General features: G+C 53.7%; 1 protein-coding gene across 1 annotated transcript; it reads right to left on the reverse strand.

Annotated features, from left to right (window-relative positions):
• Positions 1-22338: 22338 nt before the first annotated feature.
• Positions 22339-23744, reverse strand: LOC125534222 (uncharacterized). The gene is made up of 2 exons (XM_048697499.1): positions 23681-23744; positions 22339-23435 (listed from the first exon to the last, which is right to left on the reverse strand). The coding sequence occupies exon 2, from the start codon at positions 23409-23411 to the stop codon at positions 22623-22625; it is 789 nt and encodes a 262-aa protein (XP_048553456.1). The 5' UTR covers positions 23412-23435; positions 23681-23744; the 3' UTR covers positions 22339-22622.
• Positions 23745-25847: the final 2103 nt, after the last annotated feature.

The raw sequence follows: 25847 nt of genomic DNA on the forward strand, positions 1-25847 counted from the left end.
GGGGCCCGCCGACTGGTGGGTCCTGCCGGCTCCCGGCCCCTTGGTCGACAGGCAGGCCCCACTGTCCAGGGCCTGGTCGGCGGCGGGTTACTGTGGCTCCATCTTGGTGATGTGGGATTCATCGTGGTAGGCGTGGCTACAGTGCTGCCGCCCGTCGGGCGATCGCTGTAGCCTCACCGCGTCTTGTCTCCTTAATGGGGCGTCTCCTTCGAGGGAGGTGGCAGGCCGGCTGCGGGGAGCCGGCTCTGTATCGGGCCGACTGGGGGAGGCGTAGCCACCTTCGGGTGTCTCTCTGCCCGAAGGGGCCCACCGTCTGTGGGCCACACTGGCGGCCCGTCGTGGGAGACATTAGGGTCAACATGGCAACAGTGCCGCGCCGGACGGGTCATGGCCACTCCGTACGGCGCACTGTGCCAGGCGTGCTCCGGGATTCGGGGGTGGCAGGCTTCACTGTAGCGACGCCCCGTCGCACCGCCGTTAGGTGGGTGCAAACTTTGAGGGTATGGTCTCGACCGCTTTATGGGAGCCGGCTTCTTGGAGTCGGCCTTCTCATGGGCGGCTTCCCGAAGTCGGCCCTCCCATGGCTTTCTTCATGAGGGCTAAAGTCGGGCCGCCTTCCGAAAGTCGGCCTGGATGTCAGCCAGCAAGGGGAAGGCGGCCCCATGTCTTGGGCTCTCGAGAGCCGGACGGGCTCGTAATTTTTTCAGAAGGGCCAGGGGAAGCCGGCTAGGCTACCCATGGCTATTTACTCCGACAGTAGTCCCCGAAGCTGATCGAGCTCCGAGGCGGACAAAGGGACGAGAAGCTTGGTCAGCTTCCCATCCTGAAGAGCCGGCTTTGCGGGTGTATGCCGACTTCAGAGAGCTCCGCGTCTTGCAAGCGGGAAAGGGGGCGACCTGCGTGCTGACCGCGGGCCCTCCCACGGACACGTGGCAGCGAGATCCTGCCAGCGCACGCGCGCGACGGGACGCCGCCGCAAGCCCGGGCCCGCCACTCGCAGGCCTTGGTCCGAGCGCGGATCTTCCGTGGCCCACATGGGCTGCTCGCCTTCCCGCGGCGGTTTTATTTCGCCGTTAAGGCACAATAAGCGTGGGACATGGGGGAGTGGGCACGATCGATCCCCACGTTTCCCCATGCCGCGCCTCCTCGGCTCCGCCACGCGAGCCTATAAGTAGGGGGAGGAGGGGGAGCAACAGAGGTTCGCACGCTCTCTCTCGCTCCGCCCCTTCTCATCTCGTTTCTTCCTCTCGTTGCCGCCGCAGCCTCCCGTCTCAGCGCCGCCGCGCCTCCACATCGTCTCGCTCCCATGGCGCTGTCAAGCTCGTGGGACGGCTCCAACGTCCATGAGGACCACGTTGAGTTCCTCCGCCAGACTCGGCGCCTGCCCGACGCCAACCTTGTGCGGGTCCACCTGGCGCCGAAGACGAAGATTTCGCCGGCGCCGGAGGAGGGCGAGCGGGTCGTCTTCCGCTCGCACTTCCTGCGCGGCTTCGGCCTTCCGGCGAGTGGATTTCTATGCTCCTTCCTCGAGTTCTACAACCTTCAGCTGCATCACCTCACGCCCAATGCGGTGATGCTGCTGTCGGCCTTCGTCTCCCTCTGCGAAGGTTTCTTGGGGCTGCTCCCCACGCTGGAGCTCTGGGGGGAGTTCTTCCAGAGCAAACTCGGCACCATCGTCGCGGGCGTGCCCGCCCCCTGCGGGGCCTTCATCGCCATGAGGAGGGAGAGCGAGAACAACCCATTCCCGCCCATCCCCTTGATCCAGTTGGTGAAGATCTGGCAGAAATCATACTTCTACGTGAAGAATGTCGCCGAGCAAGGGGACCACGTCAACCTGCCGGCTTACGTAGCCGGCCCACCGGCTGGGAGGCAGCCCTCATGGAGTTTCCGGTCCCGGTCACTGTCTCAGGCCGGGAACGCCGCCGTCTCCCGGCTTCGGGTGATGATCCAGTCGGAAGGCCTAAGCGGGGCCGACTTGGTGGCCGCCTTCGTGGAGCGCCGGATATCTCCTCTCCAAAGCCGGCCCCACATGATAGATGAGCGGCCGCTTCGACCCAAGCCGGCTGAGCACCAGGGAGATGCCTCACGCGGAGGTATCGTATATGGTAAACTATATCTCCAACTGCAAGCTCGCCGAGGACTGGCGATACGGCAAGGCGCCGTATTCTCGCACCAACCCTCCGCTCGTGGTAAGCTTTCCTTTCTTTCTTCTTTTCATTGGTAGCCGGCTTTATGATGGCCGGCTTCTAATCAGTCGGTCCTTCTTAGCAGAACCCCCTTCTCCCGCCGACGACCGGGACAGTGGGGATAGAACGCCAGTATGCCCCCGACCGCACGGCGGACGACGTCGACGATCCGGACTTGGGGCGGCCGCCATGGAAGACGTCGTCGTGGGGGACGACGCCGAGCCCGGGGGCTCAAGGCTCACCGCGAGCTTTGAGGACTGGCCGGATGATGCTGAAGTCGAAGTCGCCCCGCGTTGCCAGCCGGCAGCCGACCATCAGGGCGCGGGCTCGTCCATCGCGCCGGCTGCCGGCGGTTGCGCACAGAAGCGCCGGGCCGCTTCAGGCCTCTTCGGCAGTCGGCCGAAGAAGTCCAAAGCCTCCACCGCGGCGACCGAGCGAGACGAGGCGGCTGCGAAAGCGGCCCGCTTCCGCAAGGCGGTGAAGCAGCCTTAGGCGGTCTCAGCATAAGTCGTCAATTGCCTTGTCGCATGCTCTTCATCATTCTCTTCTTGTTCGAGCATTCTTCTTAATTTCTTCCGCTTGCTGGACAGGGCGCTGCTTTCCCTTGAGCGTGGTCCGGGCGGCTCCGTAGTTGGGCCGACTGGAGGTTCTTCAAGCTCCCGCTCCGTGGACCCCCGCACCGACCTCAGGGAGGCCACAGAGCGGAACGCCCGTGAAGCGCGGGAGGAGCGCGAGGTGGCGAAGAAAGCGGCCGCCCAGGCGGCGAGGGAGCAGGCCGACGCGGCAGCCAAGGCTCGGGCGGAGGCGGCGACCGCGAAGACGGAGGCGGAGGGTTCGCGCAACCAGCCTCCGCTGCTCGCCATTCCCCTCCGAGCCGTGGCCCCCGACACCCCATTGCCCTTGGCGGAGGAGATCGTCCAAGACCCGCCGCTGATGGAGAGGGGGGAGGACCCCGTGGCCTTTGCGAGGAGAGCGCTGCCAGCAGCGCCAACTGAAGCGGGCCAAGGCGGCCAATCGCCAGCGGCGCCAGAGGGGCCGGCCGGGGGTGAGCCGGAGGACAGAGTCGGCCTCGAGGTGCAGCCGGTGACGGGCCGGCGCGCAGGGGGAGGCGCAGGCCAGTCGGCGGAAGATCTGGAGGCGGCCAGCACTGCCACGTCTGAGTGGACTCCCAGCGGGGGGATTGGCGAGCTGAATGTGGCGGCTCAAGGGGTCCGGAGCCGGCCGCAAGCTTAGGCCGCCCTGCTGCAACAATTCACCCAGGAGTTCCTGTCGACGCGAGCCACCATCCGGGTGAGTCCTTCATTCTTGGCCGTTTTGCTCTCTTGATTTCTTCCATGGGGGCGCGTCAGCGCACCCACTGGGTGTACTCCCCGAGATTCGGGCCGACTGCTGCGCAGTCGGGTCGGATCTTTCTTGACGGCTACCTTATTTTTGCCTCTTGTCTGAACTTCCTGGAATATCACAACCTCCGTGCTGCCGCCTTCAACTCCCAGGCTCGGGAGTTGAGCCGGAGGACCGACGACCTGGCCGACAGCCGAAGTAAGTACTCGATCTTGTCTGTCTCCTGTGGGGGCGCGTCAGCGCACCCACTGGGTGTAGTCCCCGAGATTCGGGCCGACTGCTGAGCAGTCGGGTCGGTTCTTTCTTGACTACTCTTTCCTTATTGGTTTTTCTTTTTCTTTGTCTTCAGGGGCCAACGCCAACTTGAGGAAGGAGCTCGGCGAAGCGAAGGCCGCCCTTTATACCAAGGATGCCGAGTACGCTGCCTTGGTCCAGGAACGTGATCGCCTGGCCAAGAAGCTGGCCGACCAAGAGAAGAGCCACAAGGCGGCCCTGCAGAAGGCACAGGATACCGAGGCCGCCCTGAAGGCAGAGTATGAGACCGAGGCGGCGAACTGGGCTGAGACCCGGCGAGCACTGGATGAAGGCTTCGGCCGGATCGAGGACTTGATCGATGGTAAGCCGCCTTCCTCGCCCCTCTCCTGCCCCTGCCGCCTGGGTTTTGGCTTAACTTGAGCTGCTGCTTATTTTTTGGTGCAGACTACTTCCCCGGCTACTCCGCCTTTGCCGCCCAAAGCATTGAGGCACATCGCGAGGCGCGCCATCAGGCGGGGGCCAACATCATGCCGGATGCGAACCGGACGCTTGAGGAGCAGCTCTTGGCTGTCCAGGCGCGGTTGCAGGCAGCTCATTGGATGCTTCGCTGGCTCCAACGTGCTGGGGCGCAAGTCTTGGCCGCCCTCTGGCCCGGCGAGACGAGCCCCCACACCCCAAGCCGAACTGCTGACTGGTTGGAGGTCGCAGTCGGTCGCTTTGAGGCTTGGAAGGCGTCGACGGCCCGCCTCGGAGCCGGGCGGGCGTTGGAGTTCGTTCGGGCTTGGTACCCAGGGCTGAGCCTGGACCAGCTGCGCACTTGGCGGACGGAGGCTGACACGGAGCTGGAGGAGGTGAGGCCGGCTATCGCCCAGCGGGCTTCGACGATCACCGAGTGCACCGACATCAGCGTTTTTGCGCCCGAAATCGATGATGACGGTGTTGCCCAGCCGGAGGAGCGGTTCGGGCTGAATCCGGCGGTGGGCGAGGACTCGGCGGAGGAGATCGCCTCTAGCGACGAGGGCGAGGATGACGAAGAGGAGGACGGCGAAGACGTCGAGCCGGCTGGTGGAACAACCGGCCGACCTCAGGCCGACCATGCCTCCAGCAACGAGGCGCGTGGAAGCGCGCCCTCTGCGGGAGGCGGTGACCAAGCCGAGGTTCGCCAGCCGGCCGCTCCTTCAGCCGGCACAACCGTCTCCGCCAACCAGCCCGGCTCGTCAGTCGCTCCGCCAGCTTGACCTGTCGTCCTTATTTTTCCTACTTGTTGTCTTTTTAACAATCTTCATTAAGTTTTCGCAGTTCCACCCACTGGGGGTGTATCCAAACTATGTTGAATGCTGGCCTCTCGGAGGTCTTTTATGTAAATATTGTTATGTGCATGTTTGGTTTCCATTCGCGTATGCTTTTTATCCTTAGGCCTTTTCCTTTTCCGCCTTCCCTCTTTGGGGAGGCAAGTACTTGAGCTTTCTTGGATTGAAGTGAAGTGAATGGAAACCGGCCGGCCGACTACTCTGGTAGCCAGTCGGCGGTGGGAGAAAAACCGGCTTTTGTTATATTAGTCCGTTAGTCCCTAGCCGTTTTTCGTGTGGGCGCCCGTTCCTGCCTTTAACTCTTGCCAGCCGGACAGCCGGTTCTTCGAACTGCGACTTTTGGCAAGAGAAGGCTTGGGAGCCGGCACACTACTTGTCTGACTGCGGGTAGGACTTCTAATATAACTCCAGTCGGCCAGTCCCCGAGCCGACTAGTCGAACCCGGTGCCGAACGGAACAAGTAAATGAAATGTCAAGGTCATAAGCATGATACTTTTCATTTATAGATACGAGATGGCAGTCCTCGAGCCCTCCTCAGGGGGCCTATTGTCTCGTACTTAATACAAAAGTTAGCGTGATACATACTGCATTTCAACTGTAAAATCTTCGAAGGAGGTTGGCGTTCCATGGTCGTTCCGACTCCTTGCCGGTGTCGTCTCTCTTGCGTGCCTTCGGCTTCTGCGCGTCGATCATGTAGTAGGAGTCGTTGCCTAGAGCTCTGCTGATGACGAAGGGGCCTTCCCAAGGGGCCGAGAGTTTGTGCTGGCCGGGTGTTCGCTGGATCAGCCGGAGCACAAGATCGCCCTCTTGGAAAGATCTTGGCCTGACCTTCCGGCTGTGGTAGCGGTGCAAACCCTGCTGGTAGATGGCAGACCGGCTAAGGGCTAACAGCCGGCTTTCTTCCAGCAGGTCGACGCCGTCTTCTCGTGCTTCCTTGGCCTCCGCTTCCGTGTACATGGTTACTCGAGGCGAGTCGAACTCGATGTCAGTTGGGATGACCGCCTCGGCACCATACACAAGGAAGAAAGGGGTGAAGCCGGTTGACTTGTTTGGTGTAGTGCGCAGACTCCAGAGGACAGCCGGCAGCTCATCGAGCCAACAGTCGGCTGAGCGCTCCAGAGGTACAACCAGTCGGGGCTTGATGCCGGAGAGGATGAGGCCGTTGGCTCGCTCGACCTGGCCGTTTGACTGCGGGTGGGCGACGGATGCTAAGTCCAGCCGGATACCTTGGGCTGCGCAGAAACGTGCCAAGGCTCCGTTGGCAAAATTCGTGCCATTGTCGGTGATGATGCTGTGTGGCACGCCGTACCGAGTTGTTATGTCTGCGATGAACGTCACAGCAGTCGGCCCATTCAGCTTCTTGATCGGCTTTGCCTCAATCCACTTGGTGAATTTGTCCACGGCGACGAGCAAATGCGTCATGCCGCCGCGCGCCGTCTTGAATGGGCCCACCATGTCCAGTCCCCAAACGGCGAAGGGCCAAGTGAGGGGAATGGTCTTGAGTGCCGAAGCCGGCATGTGTTGCTTGGAGCTGAAGAGTTGGCACCCCTTGCAATGTTTAACTAATTCTTTGGCGTCATCCAAAGCAGTCGGCCAGAAGAAACCATGGCGGAAGGCTTTGGCGACAAGTGATCTTGAGGCCGCATGGTGGCCGCATTCTCCTTGGTGAATGTCTCTGAGGATTGCAATGCCCTTCTCTTGCTCGACGCACCGTTGGAGGATTCCAGTGACACTGCGCTTGACTAGTTCTCTGTTGATGATTGTGTATGCTCCGTCTCGACGTTGGACTTGTCTTGCTTCTGTTTCGTCAGCCGGCAGATCTTGGTTTACTAGGAAGTTGAGGATAGACTGAGCCCATGACGGAGCTGCGACTTCTTCTACTGCCAACGTGGCTACTGCCACCAGGGTGGGAGGGCTGGGTGGTGAGATGCTGGAGTCGGCCGCCGGCTGTTGTGCTGGTGCAGTCCCTGGGCCGGCTACCGCAGTCCCCGAGCCGGGTGTGGCAGTCCCCGAGCCGGTTGCCGAAGTCCCCGGGCCGGCTGCGGGAGTCTCGGGGTCGCCTGCTTGGTTCTTCGAGCCGGACTCGGCCGCATCGGGGTCAGGCGGCACGAAGATGGAGTCGGACTCTGGAGACGGCTTGATAGATGGCTTGAGGAGGCGTTGTAGAGTGACGCTGGTTGGTATTGCTTGCCGAGTAGAGCCTATTCGAGCCAGGGCATCGGCTGGCTCGTTGTCGGCTCGCGGTACGTGGAGGAACTCGCATCCTTCAAAGTATCCGCTGAGTTGTTGGACCAGGAAGCGGTAGCTCACCATATTTGCGTCCTTGGCGTCCCAGTCGCTGGATGATTGCTGGACCACCAGGTACGAGTCGCCATAACATAGGATCCGGCGAATGCCAAGTTCTTTGGCAAGCCGGAGCCCGTGTATGAGCGCCTCGTACTCGGCCACGTTGTTGGAGGCGGCAAAGTGGATCTGTAGCATGTATCTGAGCTTGTCGCCTTTGGGAGAGGTAAGGACGACGCCGGCTCCCAAGCCGGTGCGCATCTTGGACCCGTCGAAGTGCATGCGCCAATGGGTGGAGTCGGGAGCCGGCGGCAGGTACTGGGTCTCGGCCCAGTCGACGAGGAAGTCGGCCAGTTCTTGGGACTTGATGCCGGTGCGGGGCTGGTAGAAGATCGTGTAGGGGGCCAGCTCGATGGCCCATTTCGCCACCCGGCCGGATGCGTCCCGGCTGCCTATGATCTCGGCCAGCGGGGCGGTGCATACGACCGTGACGGGATGCTCTTGAAAGTAGGGCTTCAGCTTCTTGACGGTGAAGTACACGCCGTAACACATCTTCTGGTAGTGTGGGTAGTTCTGCTTTGAGGCGGACAGCACCTCGCTCAAATAATACACCAGCCTCTGGACCGGCTGGGCTCGGCCTTCTTCTGGGCGTTGGACTACGATGACGGTGCTGACCACCCGGCTGGTTGCGGCGATGTAGAGGAGCATGGGCTCTTTCTCTGTCGGCGCCGCCAGAACAGGCGGTGTGGCCAGCATCTTCTTCAGCTCGTGAAAAGCTTGGTCGGCCTGGTCATTCCACTCGAAGTGAGTGCTCTTCTTCATGAGGCGGTAGATGGGGAGAGCTTTCTCTCCGAGCCGGCTGATGAAGCGGTTCAAGGAGGCCAAGCACCCGGTGAACTTTTGAATGTCTCGAAGCTTGGTGGGGATCGCCATTCTCTCGATGGCCTTGATCTTCACCGGGTTGCATTCGATGCCGCGTTCGGAGACCAGGAAGCCTAGGAGCTGGCCGGCTGGCACTCCGAACACGCATTTCTCGGGGTTGAGCTTGATTTGGAACCGGCGTAAGTTCTCAAACGTTTCCTTGAGGTCCCCCAGCAAGGTGCCGCGCTTCTCCGTCTTCACCACGATGTCGTCCACGTAAACGTGAGCGTTTCTGCCGAGCTGCTTGAGGAGGCACTTCTGCATGCAACGCTGAAAAGTGGCACCGGCATTTCTCAAGCCGAATGTCATAGTCAGGTAGCAGAAGGCTCCAAATGGCGTGATGAAGGCGGTCTTCAGGCGGTCGTATGGATTCAGCTTTATCTGGTGATATCCTGAGTAAGCATCCAAGAAGCTCAACAGCTCGCATCCGGCTGTGGAGTCTATCACTTGGTCAATCCTTGGCAGGGCAAAGGGATCTTTGGGGCAGGCCTTGTTGAGGCTTGTGTAGTCTATGCACATGCGCCACTTGTTGTTCTTCTTTAGCACGAGGACCGGGTTGGCGAGCCACTCTGGAAAGAAAACTTCCATAATAAAGCCGGCTGCCAGAAGCCGGGCTATCTCCTCCCCTACAATCCTGCGTTTCTCCTCTGACAGTCGGCGAAGAGGTTGTTTGACTGGCTTTGCGTCTTCTCGAACGTGTAGTTTGTGCTCGGCGAATTTCCTCGGAACACCCGGCATGTCCTTGGGGGACCATGCAAAGATGTCCCGATTCTCACGGAGGAAATTGGCGAGCTCGCCTTCCTATTTTCTTTTTAGGTTTGCCCCGATGACGGCAAACCTCTCTGGGTGCTCGGGGTCAAGAGGTATCTTCTTCGTCTCCTTGGCCGGCTGGAAAGATCCTTGAGCATCATGCTCCTTGGGGTCGGGGGACACGGCCGAGTGCTTGCCGGCTATGGCCACGACTCGGTCCAACATCTTCCTTTCTTCGGCAATCACAAGGGACTCGGCCAGCCGGCTGCTGGCTGCTGCGCACTCAGAGGACTTCTTGTAATCGCCGGCTACGGTGATGACGCCTTTGGTGCTTGGTATCTTCATCTTGAGGTATGCATAGTGGGGAACTGCCATGAATTTGGCCAAGGCAGGTCGGCCAAGCAATGCATGGTAAGGGCTCTCCAGGTCCACCACTTCAAACCAGATCGCTTCCTGGCGGAAATGCTCCTTGTCCCCAAAAAGTACATCAATCTTGATCTTGCCAATGGGGGCACAGGACAGGCCGGGTACGATGCCATGAAACACTGTCCGAGTACGCATGAGCTGCTTCGTCTTGACGTTTAGCTTCTCTAGGGTGTCACGGTACAGGATGTTGATGCTGCTCCCACCGTCTATCAACACACGGGAGAAGCGGGCGGCGCGTCTGTCTGTTGCAAGGGTGGCTTCCAGGACCAAGGCATAAGAGCCTGGAAACGGCATCACCTCTCGATGGTCGGCCCGGCTCCAGCTGATGGGCTTTTCTGACCAATGCATGTGTCCGGCGGGGTTGGCAGCGACCACGCTGACTTCCAGGTGCTCTCGGCGTCTACTGCGCCGGTCTTCGGGCTAGCTTGTAAAGACGATGTACGTTGCTTGCTCGTCGGGGAATTCGTCGTGCATGGCTCCGACTGCGGGCCGAGCGACCGGAGGCGGCGGGCCGGCAGGCGGAGGCGGCGCGAGCCCCTCGCCTTTAGAGATTCGGGTGAGCCAATGGCACTTCCGGGTTGTGTGGTTGGACGGCTTCGCGCCGCTGTGGAACTTGCACGGGGCGTCGAGAGTTTGCTCGTAGGAGAAGGCCGGCTGCCAAGCCGGCCTGCCGCCCTTGGGCTTCTTGGGCGCGGGTCGCCCTTCAAGCGGCGCGTCTTCAACTGTGGCCACCTGCCGGCTGGCGGGAGGCGGCGCGGGGCCCTTGCGCTTGTGGTCGTTCGAGTGTGTGTGTCGGCCGGAATCCCCAGCCGGCGTCTTGGGCGCTGGGTTAAGTACTTTCCCGGACGCGTCTACCCGAAGCTCGGTCTTCATCGAGGAGTCGGCGGTGGCGTACTTGTCTGCTATGTCCAGAAGCTCGTCGAGGGTAGTCGGCTCGTCGTAGAGGAGCTTGTGCTTGAGGAGGGTGCCTTCTCGGCATCCGGCTGTGAAGTATTCTATGGCTTGCACCTCGTGCACCCCTTTGCAAGAGTTGCGGAGCTCGGCCCAACGCGTGAGGTAGTCGCGAGTGGACTCGGCGGGGCCTTGTACGCACAAGGAGAGCTGTCTGGGCTTGGGAGCCCGCTTGTAGGTGCTGGTGAAGTTGCGGATGAAGGCTTCTGTGAAGTCCAGCCAGCTATTGATGCTGCGCGGCATGAGGCTATTGAGCCAGGTCCGCGCCGTGCGTTGCAGCATGAGGGGCACGTACTTCACGGCAACGCGCCGGTTGCCGTTGGCTATGCTAACCGCCGTGGAGTAGTCGATCAACCAATCTTCCGGCTTCACGGAGCCGTTGTAGTTGGGCGTGTCTCTTGGGAGCGAGAACCCTTTGGGGAAGGGCTCGTCGCGGATGCGGGGGCCGAAACAAGGCGGGCCGACATCGTCTTCTTCTTCCAACGCCAGGGATCGCGCCAGGCGGTCGATCCGATGGCGGGCGTCGTTCTCGCCGACTCCTTCGCGGCTGCCTAGCCGGCCACTAAGAGTCGGGTGCGCTACTGGCGGCGGGGCGGGATACCTCTCTCCACGGGGTGGAGGTGGAGGCGGGTTGCCCCGACATTCCATGGCTCGGGGATGGCCGTCCGCGTCTCGCTTGATGGAGATTCGGGTCCGGCTGCGGCTGGCAGCCGGCTCTTTCTCGCACCGCGCGCGGGTGTTGCTCGTAGTCAGTGTCCGGGACGTTGCGCCGTGATCTCGGAGCGGGGGAGGGCTTTCCGCGCGGGCGTCGGCTTCATGTCGCTGCGCGGCTGCGTCAATCAGTTGCTGGATGCGCCGGGTCATGTGGAGGAGGTCTTCGGCCTCCAAGCCGTCCAACTCGTCTACGGCCGCCTGGGCGGCACGCAAGTTCTCGAGCGGAGTGGCATAGACTGGGCGGTCAACTCCCAGCGTGTCGGCGATGACGGCGCCGCGTTGCTTGACAAGGCCGGCCCGGCTTGGCCCGCCCGGGGCCGGCGTGCCGAAGGCGGCACGGTCAGCTTCGCGCTAGTAGGCCTCAGTGAGGCGTCTTACGGAAGCCAGCCTCCGGCCCTCTGCGAGGAGGGCGAGGCGGCGTGCCTCTAGTGCTTCATCGTCGGCATTAGCCGGGAGGGGGGTGGACAAGTCGTGGGCCGCCGCGTGCGGGGCGTCGTGGTCGCTCTCGTTGGCTGGGCCGCCGTGGCCGACAACCATCACTTCAGTGGTGACAGCGTCGCAGCCACCAGCTCGGGGAAGCGGGTGTTGTAGATCGTGACGTTGATGGGGAAGGTGTCGAACGAGGCCGTGTCGGAGTCGACAGGCATCGGGTCGGTGGAGCCAACCGACTCCAGGTCCACAGCGGGCTCGCTGGAGACATGGAGCTCGCCGAGAAGGTTGGCGAGGTGGTCGGTGCCCGCATCGGAGGCGAGCTCGTCGGAGATGAGGGTCTTGTCGAGGAGATCAGCGAGGCTGCTCGCCGCGCAGGCGTTGGTGACGCCTTGCAGCGCGTCGTGGCAAGCGCCATCGGGCGTGCCGGGCTGGCTACGCTCGCGGGGGAGGAAAAGGGTTCCCGTCCAGAACAGGTCTCCGGACGACGGTGCACCTGGCCCCACGGTGGGCGCCAAATGTCGGGTGGTAGGTGCGACATATGCCAACGGGTGGCTTATCATTGTGGGAGCCAGTAAGACATCGCCGGTGCCTGGAAACGGGATAAGGTGAAGACATGCACGCCGACGGATCTTACCCAGCTTCGGGGCTCTCCGTGGAGATAACACCCCTACTGCTGCTCTGCGGGGTCTCCGCTTGATCACTAGATGAACAAGTAGCTACACAATGCTCCTTGAGCTGTTTGGTGGGAGGAGGAAGAAGGGCACGGCTAGCCTGCTTCTTCTCCTTGCGTGGTGTCTAGGACTAGCAGGGGGTCCAACCCTTTGCATGGGTGCCCCGGGGGGTTTATATAAGCCTACCCCCAGGGGGTACAATGGTAATCCGACTAGGCGCGGGGCCCAGCCGTCTGTGACTGCGCTCGCCGGCTTCCGCGCCGGCTGCTGGGGCCCGCCGACTGGTGGGTCCCGCCGGCTGCCGGCCCCTTGGTCGACAGGCAGGCCCCACTATCCAGGGCCTGGTTGGCGGCGGGTTACTGTGGCTCCATCTTGGTGATGTGGGCTTCATCGTGGTAGGCGTGGCTACAGTGCCGCCGCCCGTCGGGCGATCGCTGTAGCCTCACCGCGTCTTGTCTCCTTAATGGGGCGTCTCCTTCGAGGGAGGTGGCAGGCCGGCTGCGGGGAGCTGGCTCTGTCTCAGGCCGACTGGGGGGAGGCGTAGCCGCCTTCGGGTGTCTCTCTGCCCGAAGGGGCCCACCATCTGTGGGTCGCGCTGGCGGCCCGTCGTGGGTGACATCAGGGTCAACATGGCAACAGTGCCGCGCCGGACGGGTCATGGCCACTCCATACGGCGCACTGTGCCAGGCGTGCTCCGGGATTCGGGGGTGGCAGGCTTCACTGTAGCCACTCCCCGTCGCACCGCCGTTAGGTGGGTGCAAACTTTGAGGGTATGGTCTCGACCGCTTTATGGGAGCCGGCTTCTTGGAGTCGGCCTTCTCATGGCCGGCTTCCCGAAGTCGGCCCTCCCGTGGCTTTCTTCATGAGGGCTAAAGTCGGGCCGCCTTCCGAAAGCCGGCCTGGATGTCAGCCAGCAAGGGGAAGGCGGCCCCATGTCTTGGGCTCTCGAGAGCCGGACGGGCTCGTAATTTTGTCAGAAGGGCCAGGGGAGGCCGGCTAGGCTACCCATGGCTATTTACTCCGACAGGCATCGCACCCTTTAGTCCCGGTTCGTGGCACGAACCGGGACTAAAGGGCCCAGGTGAACCGGGACTAATGCCTTAGCCGCACGAACCGGGATAAATGCTCACGTTAGTCCCGGTTCTTGACTGAACCGGGACTAGTGTGAAAACTGCCCCGTGACCAAAGCCCTGTTTTCTACTAGTGCTTAGATATTGGCCCTGTGCGTGGCAAAAGTTCAATCAAAAACTCAATATCTCTATCCGGTGGCATGCCTGGCAACTCCTCTGGAAATACATCAGGGAAATCCTTCACCACTGGTACTTCCTCCTGCACAACTCCTGTTAACGAATTCACTTGAGTCCTCCTCGGCACATGACGGGATACATACTTGATCCTTCTTCCTTCTGGTGTGGTAAGCAAAATTGACTTACTGGCGCAATCGATGTTTCCTCCATACATCAACAACCAATCCATACCTAGAATTACATCCAAACCTTGTGATTCCAAAATAATCAAATCCGAGGGAAACACATGCCTACCTATACTCAATGGCACTTGAAAACATCCCTTGCTAGCCATATACTCCGCTCCTGGTGAGCTTACTAACATAGGTGTTCTAGGAACTTTGGTGGGCAGGTTATACTTATCCACAAATCCCCTTGATATGTATGAATGTGATGCACCAGTATAAAAAAGAACGAGTGCAGTAAATGACTTAACCAAAAACTTACCGATTACTGCCTCCGGCTGCTCTTCAACCTCCTCCACGTTAACGTGGTTCACCTGCCCCCTATGGAAAGGGTTCGGCTTCTTGCTAGAGCTTCCATTGCCATTTCCATCCTGGGATTCAGGACATTCATTGGCATAATGTCCAGTCTTCTGGCACTTAAAGCAAGTGACTTGGCTCAGGTCTCTCTTGGCTGGGGTTGATGGGTTAGTGCGGTTCTGGCTGTTGCTTCCTCCATTTCCATTACTATTCTTGGTGCCATTGTGATTGTGCGAGCTACCTCCTCCATGGGTATGCTGAAAATGTCCTCCCGGTCTAGGGGTAAAACGTGGCTTCTGCTGAGCTCCAGAAGTGTACTTCCCTTGTCCATACTTCCTCTTGTGATTCTCAATCTCCTGCTGCTTCCCTTCAATCATGAGAGCACAGTCTGCCTACTCCTGGTAGTTGTTGAAGGTTGCTACCATCAACTGCATGCTCAACTCATCATTCAGTCCTTCCGGAAACTTATCCTGCTTAGCTGCATCCGTAGCCACGTCATCTGGGGCATAACGTGCTAACTTACTAAAGTCCTCCACATACTGGCCAACTGTCCGTCCTCCTTGGCGCAAGTTGCGAAACTCTCGCTTCTTCATGTCCATAGCTCCTGCTGAAACATGGGCAGTACGAAAAGCCTGCTGGAACTGGTCCCATGTGACAGTGTCAATAGGGAAAGTGGCTGTGAAATTCTCCCACCATGATGCCGCGGGTCCTTCAAGCTGATGTGCGGCAAACTTCCCCTTTTTCGCATTTGTGCATCCCACCGTGGTCAACTCCCTTGTTGTTTTGCGGAGCCAATCATCTGCTACTATAGGCTCGATGCTACTGGAAAACACCGGCGGATTCAGCCTAAGAAAACGGGCTAAGTGATCAACAGGTGGTGGTGGTGGTGGGTTGTTGTTGTTGTTCCCCTGATTCTGATTCTGGACTAGCAACTGCATCAATGTGTTCTGCTGCTGGATCAACTGGGTGAGCTCCGGTGGGAAGGTAAATCCGGGGTCACGTCTCGGAGGCATTTGAGAGTTTAGAAAAGATGAAATTTAAGAATAGAGAGGGGTCTAGAGAGAAAACACTACCCATATGCACATGAGGCAAAAACAAACAATTCACTTCATGCAATCAAACAAGGGCATACAATCGATCTAACTATCGCGAAAGTGCTCGGACTACTATATTTACATGGTGGACTACTACTATTGATGGGGTGGTCTACTAGAAATATTCTTCGGTTGCAGACTCCATGATATCTGCTCCAGCTTCATCAACATAGTCATCATCGCTATCATCTGGATCCGAGTCGGTGTCGTCGATGATGATGTAGTCTTTCGGGGGAATCTCCTTGGGTTCTTCATCTTCTTCTACTGGTGTAGGGCCTCCCATAAATATTCCAATCTTCTTGATCAGATCGTCATTCTTCTCCACTAATACTTCGATTTTCTATTCATAATCTTCATGTGTAGCCTTGAGTTCTTCCTCCAGTTCCTTGATTCTAGTCCTTGCCTTCTTCAGATAATCATGTCGGCGCACATCTGGTTCTCCTGACGTCGAATGTGTTGGTTTAACTCCTGGATAAAAGCTGCAATTGATCTATCCTTCCTGGTGCTGATCATCTCCCAATGCTCATCTCGGCGCCCACAAATCTGGTAGATAGTATCCTTGAGATCATTGCGGTAAACTTCTTCAATGCGTCCCATGGCGATGTGAGCTGCCATGCTCTTTCCTATACTCCAGGTTGGTGCATCAAAGGAAAACTCTATGGGCTCAATGACTAGCATGAACGTCCTTCCTGGAACTTGAACTTGAATCATCCAGCGCTCTTCTTCAGGTAATGTGGCGTTGTAGGTTCCGGTGAAGCTTGGTACTCCTATGTTCAGATATCTAGTGACTTCCTTCAATTGACGTCCAAAGGGTGTATCTTCATCCGGTTGTGCGAACTTGTTCCTTGCATCCGCCATCCTAAAAGAGTAGAAAAGATGAGAGGTCAGAATGAGAAGAGAGTGAGTAGTGATCTAGGGCTTTAGCTTAATGGTCGTGTCCTACAGTCAGCGTGTGCTGTGATACCATCTTGTAGCGACCAGACCTCAAACGGTCCAATCTCTGTGCTCAGGTGTCATCCCTGGATCAGTAATGCTGACACCACACAGTACTTGAAGGATTTATAACAGAGTAGCAATCACACAGTTATTACATCGAGTGTCTCAAAAGAGAACTTACTACAATAAATATGGCTTAAGGCCATCTAATAACGATAACAGCGGAAGGCTTGGAAGATAAGTGAGTCCATCAATTCCAACGGCATCACTGAGTATAGAACCACGACCTAAAAGCACCTTACTCATCGTCTGAAAAGTCTGCAACATGAAGGTTGCAGCCCGAAACAGGTCAGCACATGGAATATGCTGGCAATGTAACACATAGAGAGCAATGAAAGAATAAGGCTATACTATATGCGTATTTGGCTGGTGGAAAGCTCTATGGTTACAGTTTTGCGTAAAGCCAATTTTTCCCTACTGCAAAGGAATAAAATTTTATTTAAGTATCATGGTAGTTGTTAAACATTGAGAATGGTTGACAGCATTCTCAATCCCAATTAAGCATCAACATTAAAAACCCAACAAATTAATTAGAGTAACATGATGAGATTCACATGATAATCCACGTACTAGATACTCAAGATATCCATAACCGGGGACACGCTAATCATGATTAGTTTATACACTCTGCAGAGGTTTGCGCACTTTTCCCCACAAGACTCGATCGCCTCCGTTTGATTTCTCGCACTATATGGTGTTTGAGAAACGGATGACCGAGACATAGTCTTTCAGAAGCGCTAGCACCTTACGAACGGGTAGACCATTACACCTACTTTCCCCTACATCTGCTAGTCTACCACTGTAAGAGTTCGCACAACTTAGTCAACTATGCTAGAGCCCGTAGTAGCTTGTGGCTGCACACGGAAGTTTCTAGCATGAATAATCTCATGATCCCTTTGAGCCTGGGTGGCGGTCCAAAAGAAAAACAGGCAATCGCTGGAATACCCAGGTGCCTCAATCCACCCAAATGTGTATTTAAGTTGCCACCTTAGATAAACCATTAATTTAACAAACTCACATCTGTCATGGATTTCACTCACCCAATCCACGTCTACTAGCATAGCATGGCATAGTAAGCAAACATAGAAGTAACTCCCAAAGGTTTGATAATAAACAGGTAATAGGTACTACCTCAACTACTTCCCAAACCCACAACTTAATTAGATCCTAAGCATGCAATGTGTGAGGATTGATCTAATGCAATAAAAACTGGGTAGTAGGAGGTATGATCAAAGTGTTACTTGCCTTACTGATGATCCGCAAAACCTAGCGATTCGAAGTAGCAAGCGGTGCACTCCGGGTACTCTATCGCAAACAAACAAGCATACAATAAGTACTCAACTAATGCACGGCTAAAACTCAAATAAGAGATGTAACCAAAAAGTTCAACTTAAAAACTCCGGTTGGCAAAAGAACCAAATCGAATGAAGCAACGAAAGACAAACGGCAAAAGAAACAAGCTTCGTTTACTACTCTAAATCTAGGGCAAATTTTACAGAGGCAAAAACTTGTTTGAGTTAGTTAAACGGAAAGAGGGTTTCGAGACGAAACTCCAGGCGCTTGAATCGCCTGATTCCGATAAACGAGCGAAAAGTTATACTAGAACAAAAATCGGATCAGGAATCACGATCAGAAAAAATCGCGGATTTAATGCGAGAAAAAAAACGACGAACAGATTAACAAACCAACGTTCATTATCTGGATCTAAATGATGAACACATGCGTTAAAACGAATGAACGAGCGAACGCTCGCTAAATAAATAAACCGGAAAAACCAATCAATCAAAAAACAAAATCTAAAAAAACCAAAAAAAACGGATGGAAAACCGAACGGTTTTCTCGAGGAAAACCGCCAGCGGCGGGGCAGCGGTCAACCTTCGGCGGGGCGGCGAGATCGGCGGGCGGCGGCTCCGGGCGGCGACGGCGTGGGCGGTGGCGGCGGCTCCGGGCGGCGGGGCGGTGCAGCGGCAGGGCGGCGGCGCGACGCACGAGGCGAGGCGGCGACGGCGACGTCAGGGACGGCGGGGTCGGGCGCTAGGGTTTGGGGCGGCTCGGGCTGGGCTCCCCGGTTTATAAAGGCCGACCGGGCCAGGTGTTCGGGTCGGACACGGCCCGGTAGGTCGGTTCGACTTTTTTTAAAAATAATTATGCTCAGAAAAAAACAAAAGAAATACTAAACGGACTCCAAAAATCCCGAAATAAATTTTCCCTGTCTTCTAAAATCGAGCCGCACAGGATGAACATTTATTTGGGGCCTAAATGCAATTTTCAAAAACGTGCATTTTTTCTATATTCAAATAAGATAGCAAATAAAACCAAAACAAAATCTTATTTGATTTTTTTATTAAATCATAAATATTTCTTTATTTTGGGAAAGTCATTTTATTCCCTCTCTCATATTTTTGTAATAGAAATAATTGAAGATAAAATAAAAAAATCAAATGATCCTATTTTCAAAATTTGAGAAAACTCAAATATGAAAATAATGAAATCCCCAACTCTCTCCGAGGGTCCTTGAGTTGTGTGAAATTTCTAGGATCAACCAAAATGCAAATAAATATGATATGCAATGATGATCTATTGTATAACATTCAAAATTGAAAATTTGGAATGTTACAACAAGGTATCATTGCAGGGAGTTCTATGCCCTGGAAGCAACACAAGAACCAGACACATAGTATGAAGAACCATCACCTGCAGGTGTATTTCTCACGCACGCACATAGGAAGAACCATCAGATGCAGGTAAATATAGCAAGCACGTACACATGAAAAGCAAGCATGCCACACGCACATCGATCTCGAGGAGAAGAGAAGGCCCGCCCTTGGAGAGCTTCGTCATCCTGTATGGAGCAGCCGACCCCATTTAACCTCGTCGTGGATCTGGTCATGGACATGGCGGCTCGACGTGGATTTCGTCATTGCCTTGGCCTCCCGTCTCACCTTCCTCCCCATCTCTCCACGCCGGAACCGGCGCGTCTAGCCCAGATCGGGCAAGCCCACGCCAACCCACACCAGCAGGAGATCGTCACTGGGGTGTTAGCTCGTGGTGTTGCTGCCCCAAGTTGGGGAGGTGGAGGAGGAGCAGCTGCTGCTCCAGTTCGGCGACAGGAGGTGGAGAGAAAGGAGTGTCCAGTGTGAGGGTGCTCCACGGAGGGAGGGTAGCTAGGGAAGGGAGGCCGGCGTGGTGGGAGAAGGCAACGAGCGGGGATGGAGACGGGCCGGCGAAGCCTTGCCCGAAACCCTAGCCATGGGGGTGGGGTTGCGAACGGACGATAGAAGCCGGGAGCGAAGAATTTGGCCGGAGGGGAGGGAGGCGTGGAGCGTGGGGAGCTCGGGTACGTGCTGCACGGCGCCGGAGCTCGCCGAAAGCGGCCAGCGTGGGCGGCGGCGGCGAGGACTTCCTGGGCAAGAGGGAGGCGAGCGCGAGACCGTGCGTGTGTGGTTGTGTTTTTTTTCTTTACAAATCTGCTCGGACCGCATGTTGAATACTCCAAACGCCAGGGTGTTTTGTGCAAAAACGAAACGTTTTCTCAAATATCCACTTAAGGTAGGACCGTAGGTTGAATTCTCATAAACAGAGGGACTTTTCTGCAAAATTATTGACGACGTACGACCAGAAGCAATAGCTAGTTTATTAATATATATATATATATATATATATATATATATATATATATATATATATATATATATATATAAAAGGTAAAGATGAACTATTATGAACTCATAGTACAACCAAACAAAAATCCATAGTGGTAGATAGATATTCATATCAACCAAAGAGTTCGATAATTTACCTGATCGATCGATTGAACGGATATAGCAGCCGAGCTAGGTCGTCGTCATTCTATGGAAGCTACAGAATCCATGGAAACCTTCCATGATATATAGAACCAGTACAGTGGACCCATGCATGCCTTCCTCCATAAGTCTTGTTTTCTTTCCACCCGCAAAAAAAAAGTCTTGTTTTCTTTCTATTTTGCGATGACTCGGTAAGTCTTGTTGACGACTCACACCCTCTGCAGTGAAAACGAATGAATTATAGTTTAACCTAACGTACTGGCATATATATGAACAAATAATACATGGTGAATGCATGTGTGACCGAGCATACATATGTGAATGCGTGCTATCAATCAGAACGCGTACACCATGACATAGTGACCAACGGGGCCGGGATGTGTGGTGTGTGTGTGTGTGTGTATATATATATATGTATATATATATATATATATATATATATATATATATATATATATAAGGGTCACCACATTTTCTTAAATGGAAATTTATTCTGGCCCGAAGCCCCAAGTTGATTAGCACGAAACTATCGGCCAAAGTTCGAACACAGACTGCAGCACCGTTGATGAAGTGCGTAGTTGCTCCTTTGTTCAGTGGTTTGGTGGTTCCACGCACGAAGCTTCACACGGAAACTTCGCGAAACGTAGTTACTTGGACTTTTTCTATTTTGAGGTAAATACGCCAGTGGTGTTTAAATTTGTCATGGATGTACACTTTAGTGCCTGAACTTACAAGATACATCGAATTGGTTTCATAACTTGGCATGAATGTACATATACGGTTCAAACGGCGTTTGTATACGTCCGTGCAGCTGGAGGCCTGCCAACATGCCAGGGGGCCCACTGTCGGTGACAAGGGCGTGGCCTGGTTTTTTGTGGAAAAAACTCTGGAATTTTTTTCTGACAATATATAAGGCCCTCAGAGAGAAATTGACAAATTATGAAATAAAAACTAGGAGTATAACTATAAGATAAAAACTAAAACTGATGTGCTGGACCCAACCAGTCGAGTGCATGTGTTCACATTTGCTGATATTTAATGATTCATAACCAAATCAATGGCCGCTAAAGAGCCATTCAAATCAATGGCACTATATTGTTGGAATATTTTTTTAATTTATGTTCTTGAGCTTTATGTTTATAAACTATATGAATTCTTTCTTGACACTAAATTTGAATGGGTCGACTGGCTAGCCACGCACACCTACATGTGTGGTTCGAACACCGGACCAGTTGTAATTATCGAAAGATTAATAGTTTTTTTCTTCGATTTATCAGCTTCTCTTGAGGGCCTTTTTGTAAGGGAAAATTATTTTAGTTGGTTTTCCGCAAAAAACCCAGGTCAGATGCCCTGTCCCTTACATCCTGGCGTGCCTCGTCAGCGTCATGCATGTGTAAAACGAGATTTGTATCGTATATGCATATCCATGCCCAGTTATGGAACCAGTTCAATGTATTTTGCAAGTTTAGGCATCAAAGTGCACATTCGTGACAAGTTCAAGCACTAGTGATACATTGACCTCTTCTATTTTTATACGGGATAATAACTTGGTCCTCATGATTGTTAACGCAGATTACTAGTTTAGGCACGCATTGATGCACCGAGTCATTTTTTTTAGGACCAACGGAACTCATCAGGCAATTTTACAAAACACTCTTTGGTAGGGAAGAATTGTCTAACGTTCATATCAACTCGGTAGCGTGTGCTTGGGTGGGACGCGTGCTGATGATGATGGTAATATTGTGGCCTTTCATGACGGAAGAAATTGAATTGACTTGGAAAGACAAAGACTAATAGTACACCCAGGCCCAGATGGCTTTCTGATACAGTACAATCTCTATAGAGTTTGTGCAGATTAAAGCTTTTGTGAAAGAGATCATAGATCAATTGTTACACGGGCGGCCATCCTATCCATTTATTCAGGCGGCCCTCTTCCCGAGCGTCTTCTCCTCGCCGCCGTGGGCTTGTTGCCTGCGCGGCCGACGGTGGCGAAGGGGCCAATGAGTGACCCCTTCGATGAATTACCATATGAGATATGACCATAATATACAATCATAATTAAAACCGTACTAACTAACGGATGGCCGGTTACGATGTGCTAGCGGTAGCTTTCATGAGTACGTAATTTCCTCCTGGGACTAATCTCCCCGTACGTTCAGACAAGAAAAAGACGTGCAAGTCAGCAACGACTAAGCTTTTCAACGCAGCACCTGCAGCGATCTCGTCCCACTCCGTTGAAGCCTGAGACACGCAATTCCTGATTAACTAATGGATGTACATACGGAATGTAGGAGGCGACGACGGGGTCTGTGCACGATCCTAAAACACTGTTGCCCAAGACCTGAATAGTACTAACTAGACACCGGTCTAGCTGGCCGTCAAATATTAATTTTTCTTGCGAACTCTAATTAATTAGAAGAGGAGATTAAAAGACACATATAGCGAGGGAATAGCTGCAAGATTACATATCTCAAATTCACAAGATATATTCTGCAAGATTACATATCACACATCTACACACTTACATATAATAACGTGTTGACATTATTCGACATGGAAGAAGAAATGAGAAATGGACTGTAGCGATCACAAATACACAATGCAGGCGGGGACTATATCGTACAAATAGTAGGATGTTACGTGCGTACATATATCACCATGCAGCCCGTCACCAACAAGTTGTACGTACGTGCGTAGGATGAGCAAGGATGGAGCTGCTAGCTACTTTTTCAACTTGGCGACGCTGGAGAGCAGATCGACCCCTGCAGAAATCAACGGCAGCGGGTTTCCAGTGAGCACCGCGAGGATGATGCCCGCCAGGGCCTTAACGATGTCGCCTATGGTGCCCAGGTTCATCCCGGACTTCCCCGACCCGTACTTCCGCAACGCAGTCTCCTTGCTCGCCCTGCCATTACCGCCGACGTCAGAGTGAGACTCGGTACTGCTTGAGCTCGGCAGAAGAAAATCCTCTCTCGCGCAGGCGACATGCAGGTGCACTTTCTTGGAGTTGGAGTTGGAGCAGTAGAACCAGTAGTCCCTGACGCCGCCTCCTTCCCTGCACTTGGCGCAGCGGCGAGACCCCTTCTCGCGGAGCTCGAAGCTGAGCTCATCACTCAGCTTGATCTCCATAGGCAGCATCGCGCAGCACGGGTGGAGGTAATGGCCCGTCCGTGCGCAGTGGTAGTGGGTGCCCTGCGTGCGGGTGCCGCAGGCGCTGCATCGCTGCTTGGAAGGGGGGGCCTCGAGGCGGAGCACGAACTTGCTCTTGGGCAGCAGCTGGTGCTCCAGCGTGGTCCCTTCTTTGTAGTTGCAGGCCTGGTGGAGGTCGAAGTCACAAGGCTTGCACGTGTCCCTGTCGCACCCCGTGATCTCCTCGAGGCAGCCGTTGCACTTGAACTTGGCCTGGCCCGTCGGCTCCCGGGTCAGCTTGTGCCCCCGGTTGGAGTGCTCGCGGCGGGAGATCACCTTCGACGGAGGATGAGGCTGACCAACCATGGCGAGAAGAGTCATGATTCTGCACCTTCTCTGGGAGATCTGTGGGTCAGCTCGATGATCAGTCTCTCATACGTAGACAAAGATTAGTTTCGTCTACGAGATTCCATTAATTATCAAGAACTCAAGATAGATACGGAGCAAACATATGAGATGTATTATTATCTAACGCAGAAAAGTTGAATATTACTAACTCATAAAATGATACGACCAAACAAAAATCAGCGGTGATGGATAGATCATTGTGAGACTCGTATATCAACCGAAGAGTTTGATAGTTAGTTTACCTGATACCGCGAGATCAGATAGAACAACTAGTAACTCGTCGGCAGTTTTGTATAAGGAAATCAATGAAAGCCCAGGTGTTTATATAGAACCGCTAGAGGGGACCCATGCATTTTTTTATATTTTTGCGACGAATCCTTAAACCTCTTGTTGACCATCACCATCATGCAATGCAAGTAGTGAACTAGGATTTCAAGAAAAACCGAGATAATTAAGTTTTTTTTGTCAGATACTATGATGCTAGTCTTTCCGCGGGTAGGTAGTGAACTGCCCCCTAAGAAAAACATGTACACGGTATTGGCAGTGGTATGCAAATGCTTATTACCACCCTTCCCGAGTGGTGAGAAAACATGCACTACCGTAGACGACCGTAGGAAACTACCGGCGACCGTATAGTCCGACGTAGTACGTCAAGACTTTTGAGATCGATCCATGCACTACACTACACTGGTTGCTTGCTAGGTGGCCGCTCATCCTCTCCGAGGTTTTCTTATCCGCGTGTACATATGTACATAAAATTTAAAACGCGTGTCTTGTGCATATCCACCCGTCGACGACAACCAGTTTGAGTACGTAGTTACAAGTATATAATTCATGGTGATGGATGGATAGTTTCTCCTATTTAAGAAGGTTCAAGCCAACAAAAATACAAGAATACAAAAAGCAGGACTTCAACGGGAGAAATTAATTGAAATACCGCAAACAAAATGCATAGTGATGGATAGCTAATTAAGATATTCGTATCAACCAAAGAGTTTGATAGTTTACCTGATCGATCGATCGGATATAGCAGCTGGGCTAGTAACTCGTCGTCGGTTCTATGGAAGCATAAAATCCATGGAAACCTTTCATGATACTATCTCCGTCCGTCCGGAAATATTTGTCATGAAAATGAATAAAAGGGGATGTATTTTAGTCCTTAGACGTGGGTTCGATGAAGGCCGCAGAATCGTTTTTTATAATACTGCGTTGGCGGGGTTTTGAAGTCAAGACCTCTTGGCTCTGATACCATATTGAATTCACGCTCCAGTCAACTCATCCAAAAGTCTGAACTGATGGAGAGAGGTGGGCAATATATTTCAACGGTTTCTAGATGTATATTAGTTCTAGATACATCCTTTTTCATCCATTTTGATGACAAGTATTTTCGGACGGAGGGAGTATATAGAACCTGCGGTACATGGGAACCATGTAAACGATCTGCCTTCCTCCCTAAGTCTTGTTTTCTTTTTCTTTTTTGCGATGACTCCATAAGTCTTGTTGACTGACACCCTATGCAATGCTGGCAAATTAATTATATAGTCTAACGTAGTGGCATATATATATATATATATATATATATATATATATATATATAGAGAGAGAGAGAGAGAGAGAGAGAGAGAGAGAGAGAGAGAGAGTAATACTACATTATGAAAGCAATTTGGAAGAAAAACATGAATATTTCTTATTTTGTTCTATATTACAATCATTATATCTACGGTTTGCTAAAGCACATCTAGGTGTGTTTTAAGTATTGTACATCTTGGTTCCATATTATTGTGATTTTACGTAAAGATTCGTGTGAATAATTTTAATTTATTTTAAATTTGATTGAATCATTTAGATGTGTGCAATAATTAGGACGCATCTAAATATGCTCTAGACAGACACATATATCCATGACTGAGAATGCATACGTGAATGTGTGCTATCAATCAGAAAGCATACACCGCGAATCCGTGATATGGTGATCACGAGGACGTATTTTCAAATCTTGTCAATATATAAGGGTCACCACATTTTCTTAAATGGATATATATCTTAGCCCGGAGCCCCCAAGTTCATTACCACGAAACTACCAGCCAAAGTTCACACGACATCAGACTTTGGAAGGGCACACTGCACAGGTAGGTCGCCCCCGATGCACACGGAGGTTTTGCTTATCCGCGTTGGTCTTGTGCGTACCACACGTCGAGGACTACCGAACTGCAGCACTGTTGGCTCGTCTCTTCAGTGGCTTGGCGATTACGCGTAGCTACCAAAACTTGACCAAACATCGCGGACGGTCCTTTCTTTTTGACGGACGGACGGTCCTAATTACTTGGTCTATTTTTGTTTGAGAAGGGAAATTACCTGGTCTTGCTCTACTGAAAACGATCCAGCGCTGTTAGCCCTGCCACTTGCAAT

This window comes from Triticum urartu, chromosome 2A, assembly GCF_056163025.1.
Source record: "Triticum urartu cultivar PI428250 chromosome 2A, HENAU_Tu73, whole genome shotgun sequence".
Lineage (NCBI taxonomy): Eukaryota > Viridiplantae > Streptophyta > Magnoliopsida > Poales > Poaceae > Triticum > Triticum urartu.

Coding starts and splice junctions, on each gene's coding strand:
- LOC125534222 (XM_048697499.1), bottom strand. CDS start 23,411: ATGACTCTTCTCGCCATGGTTGGTCAGCCTCATCCTCCGTCGAAGGTG.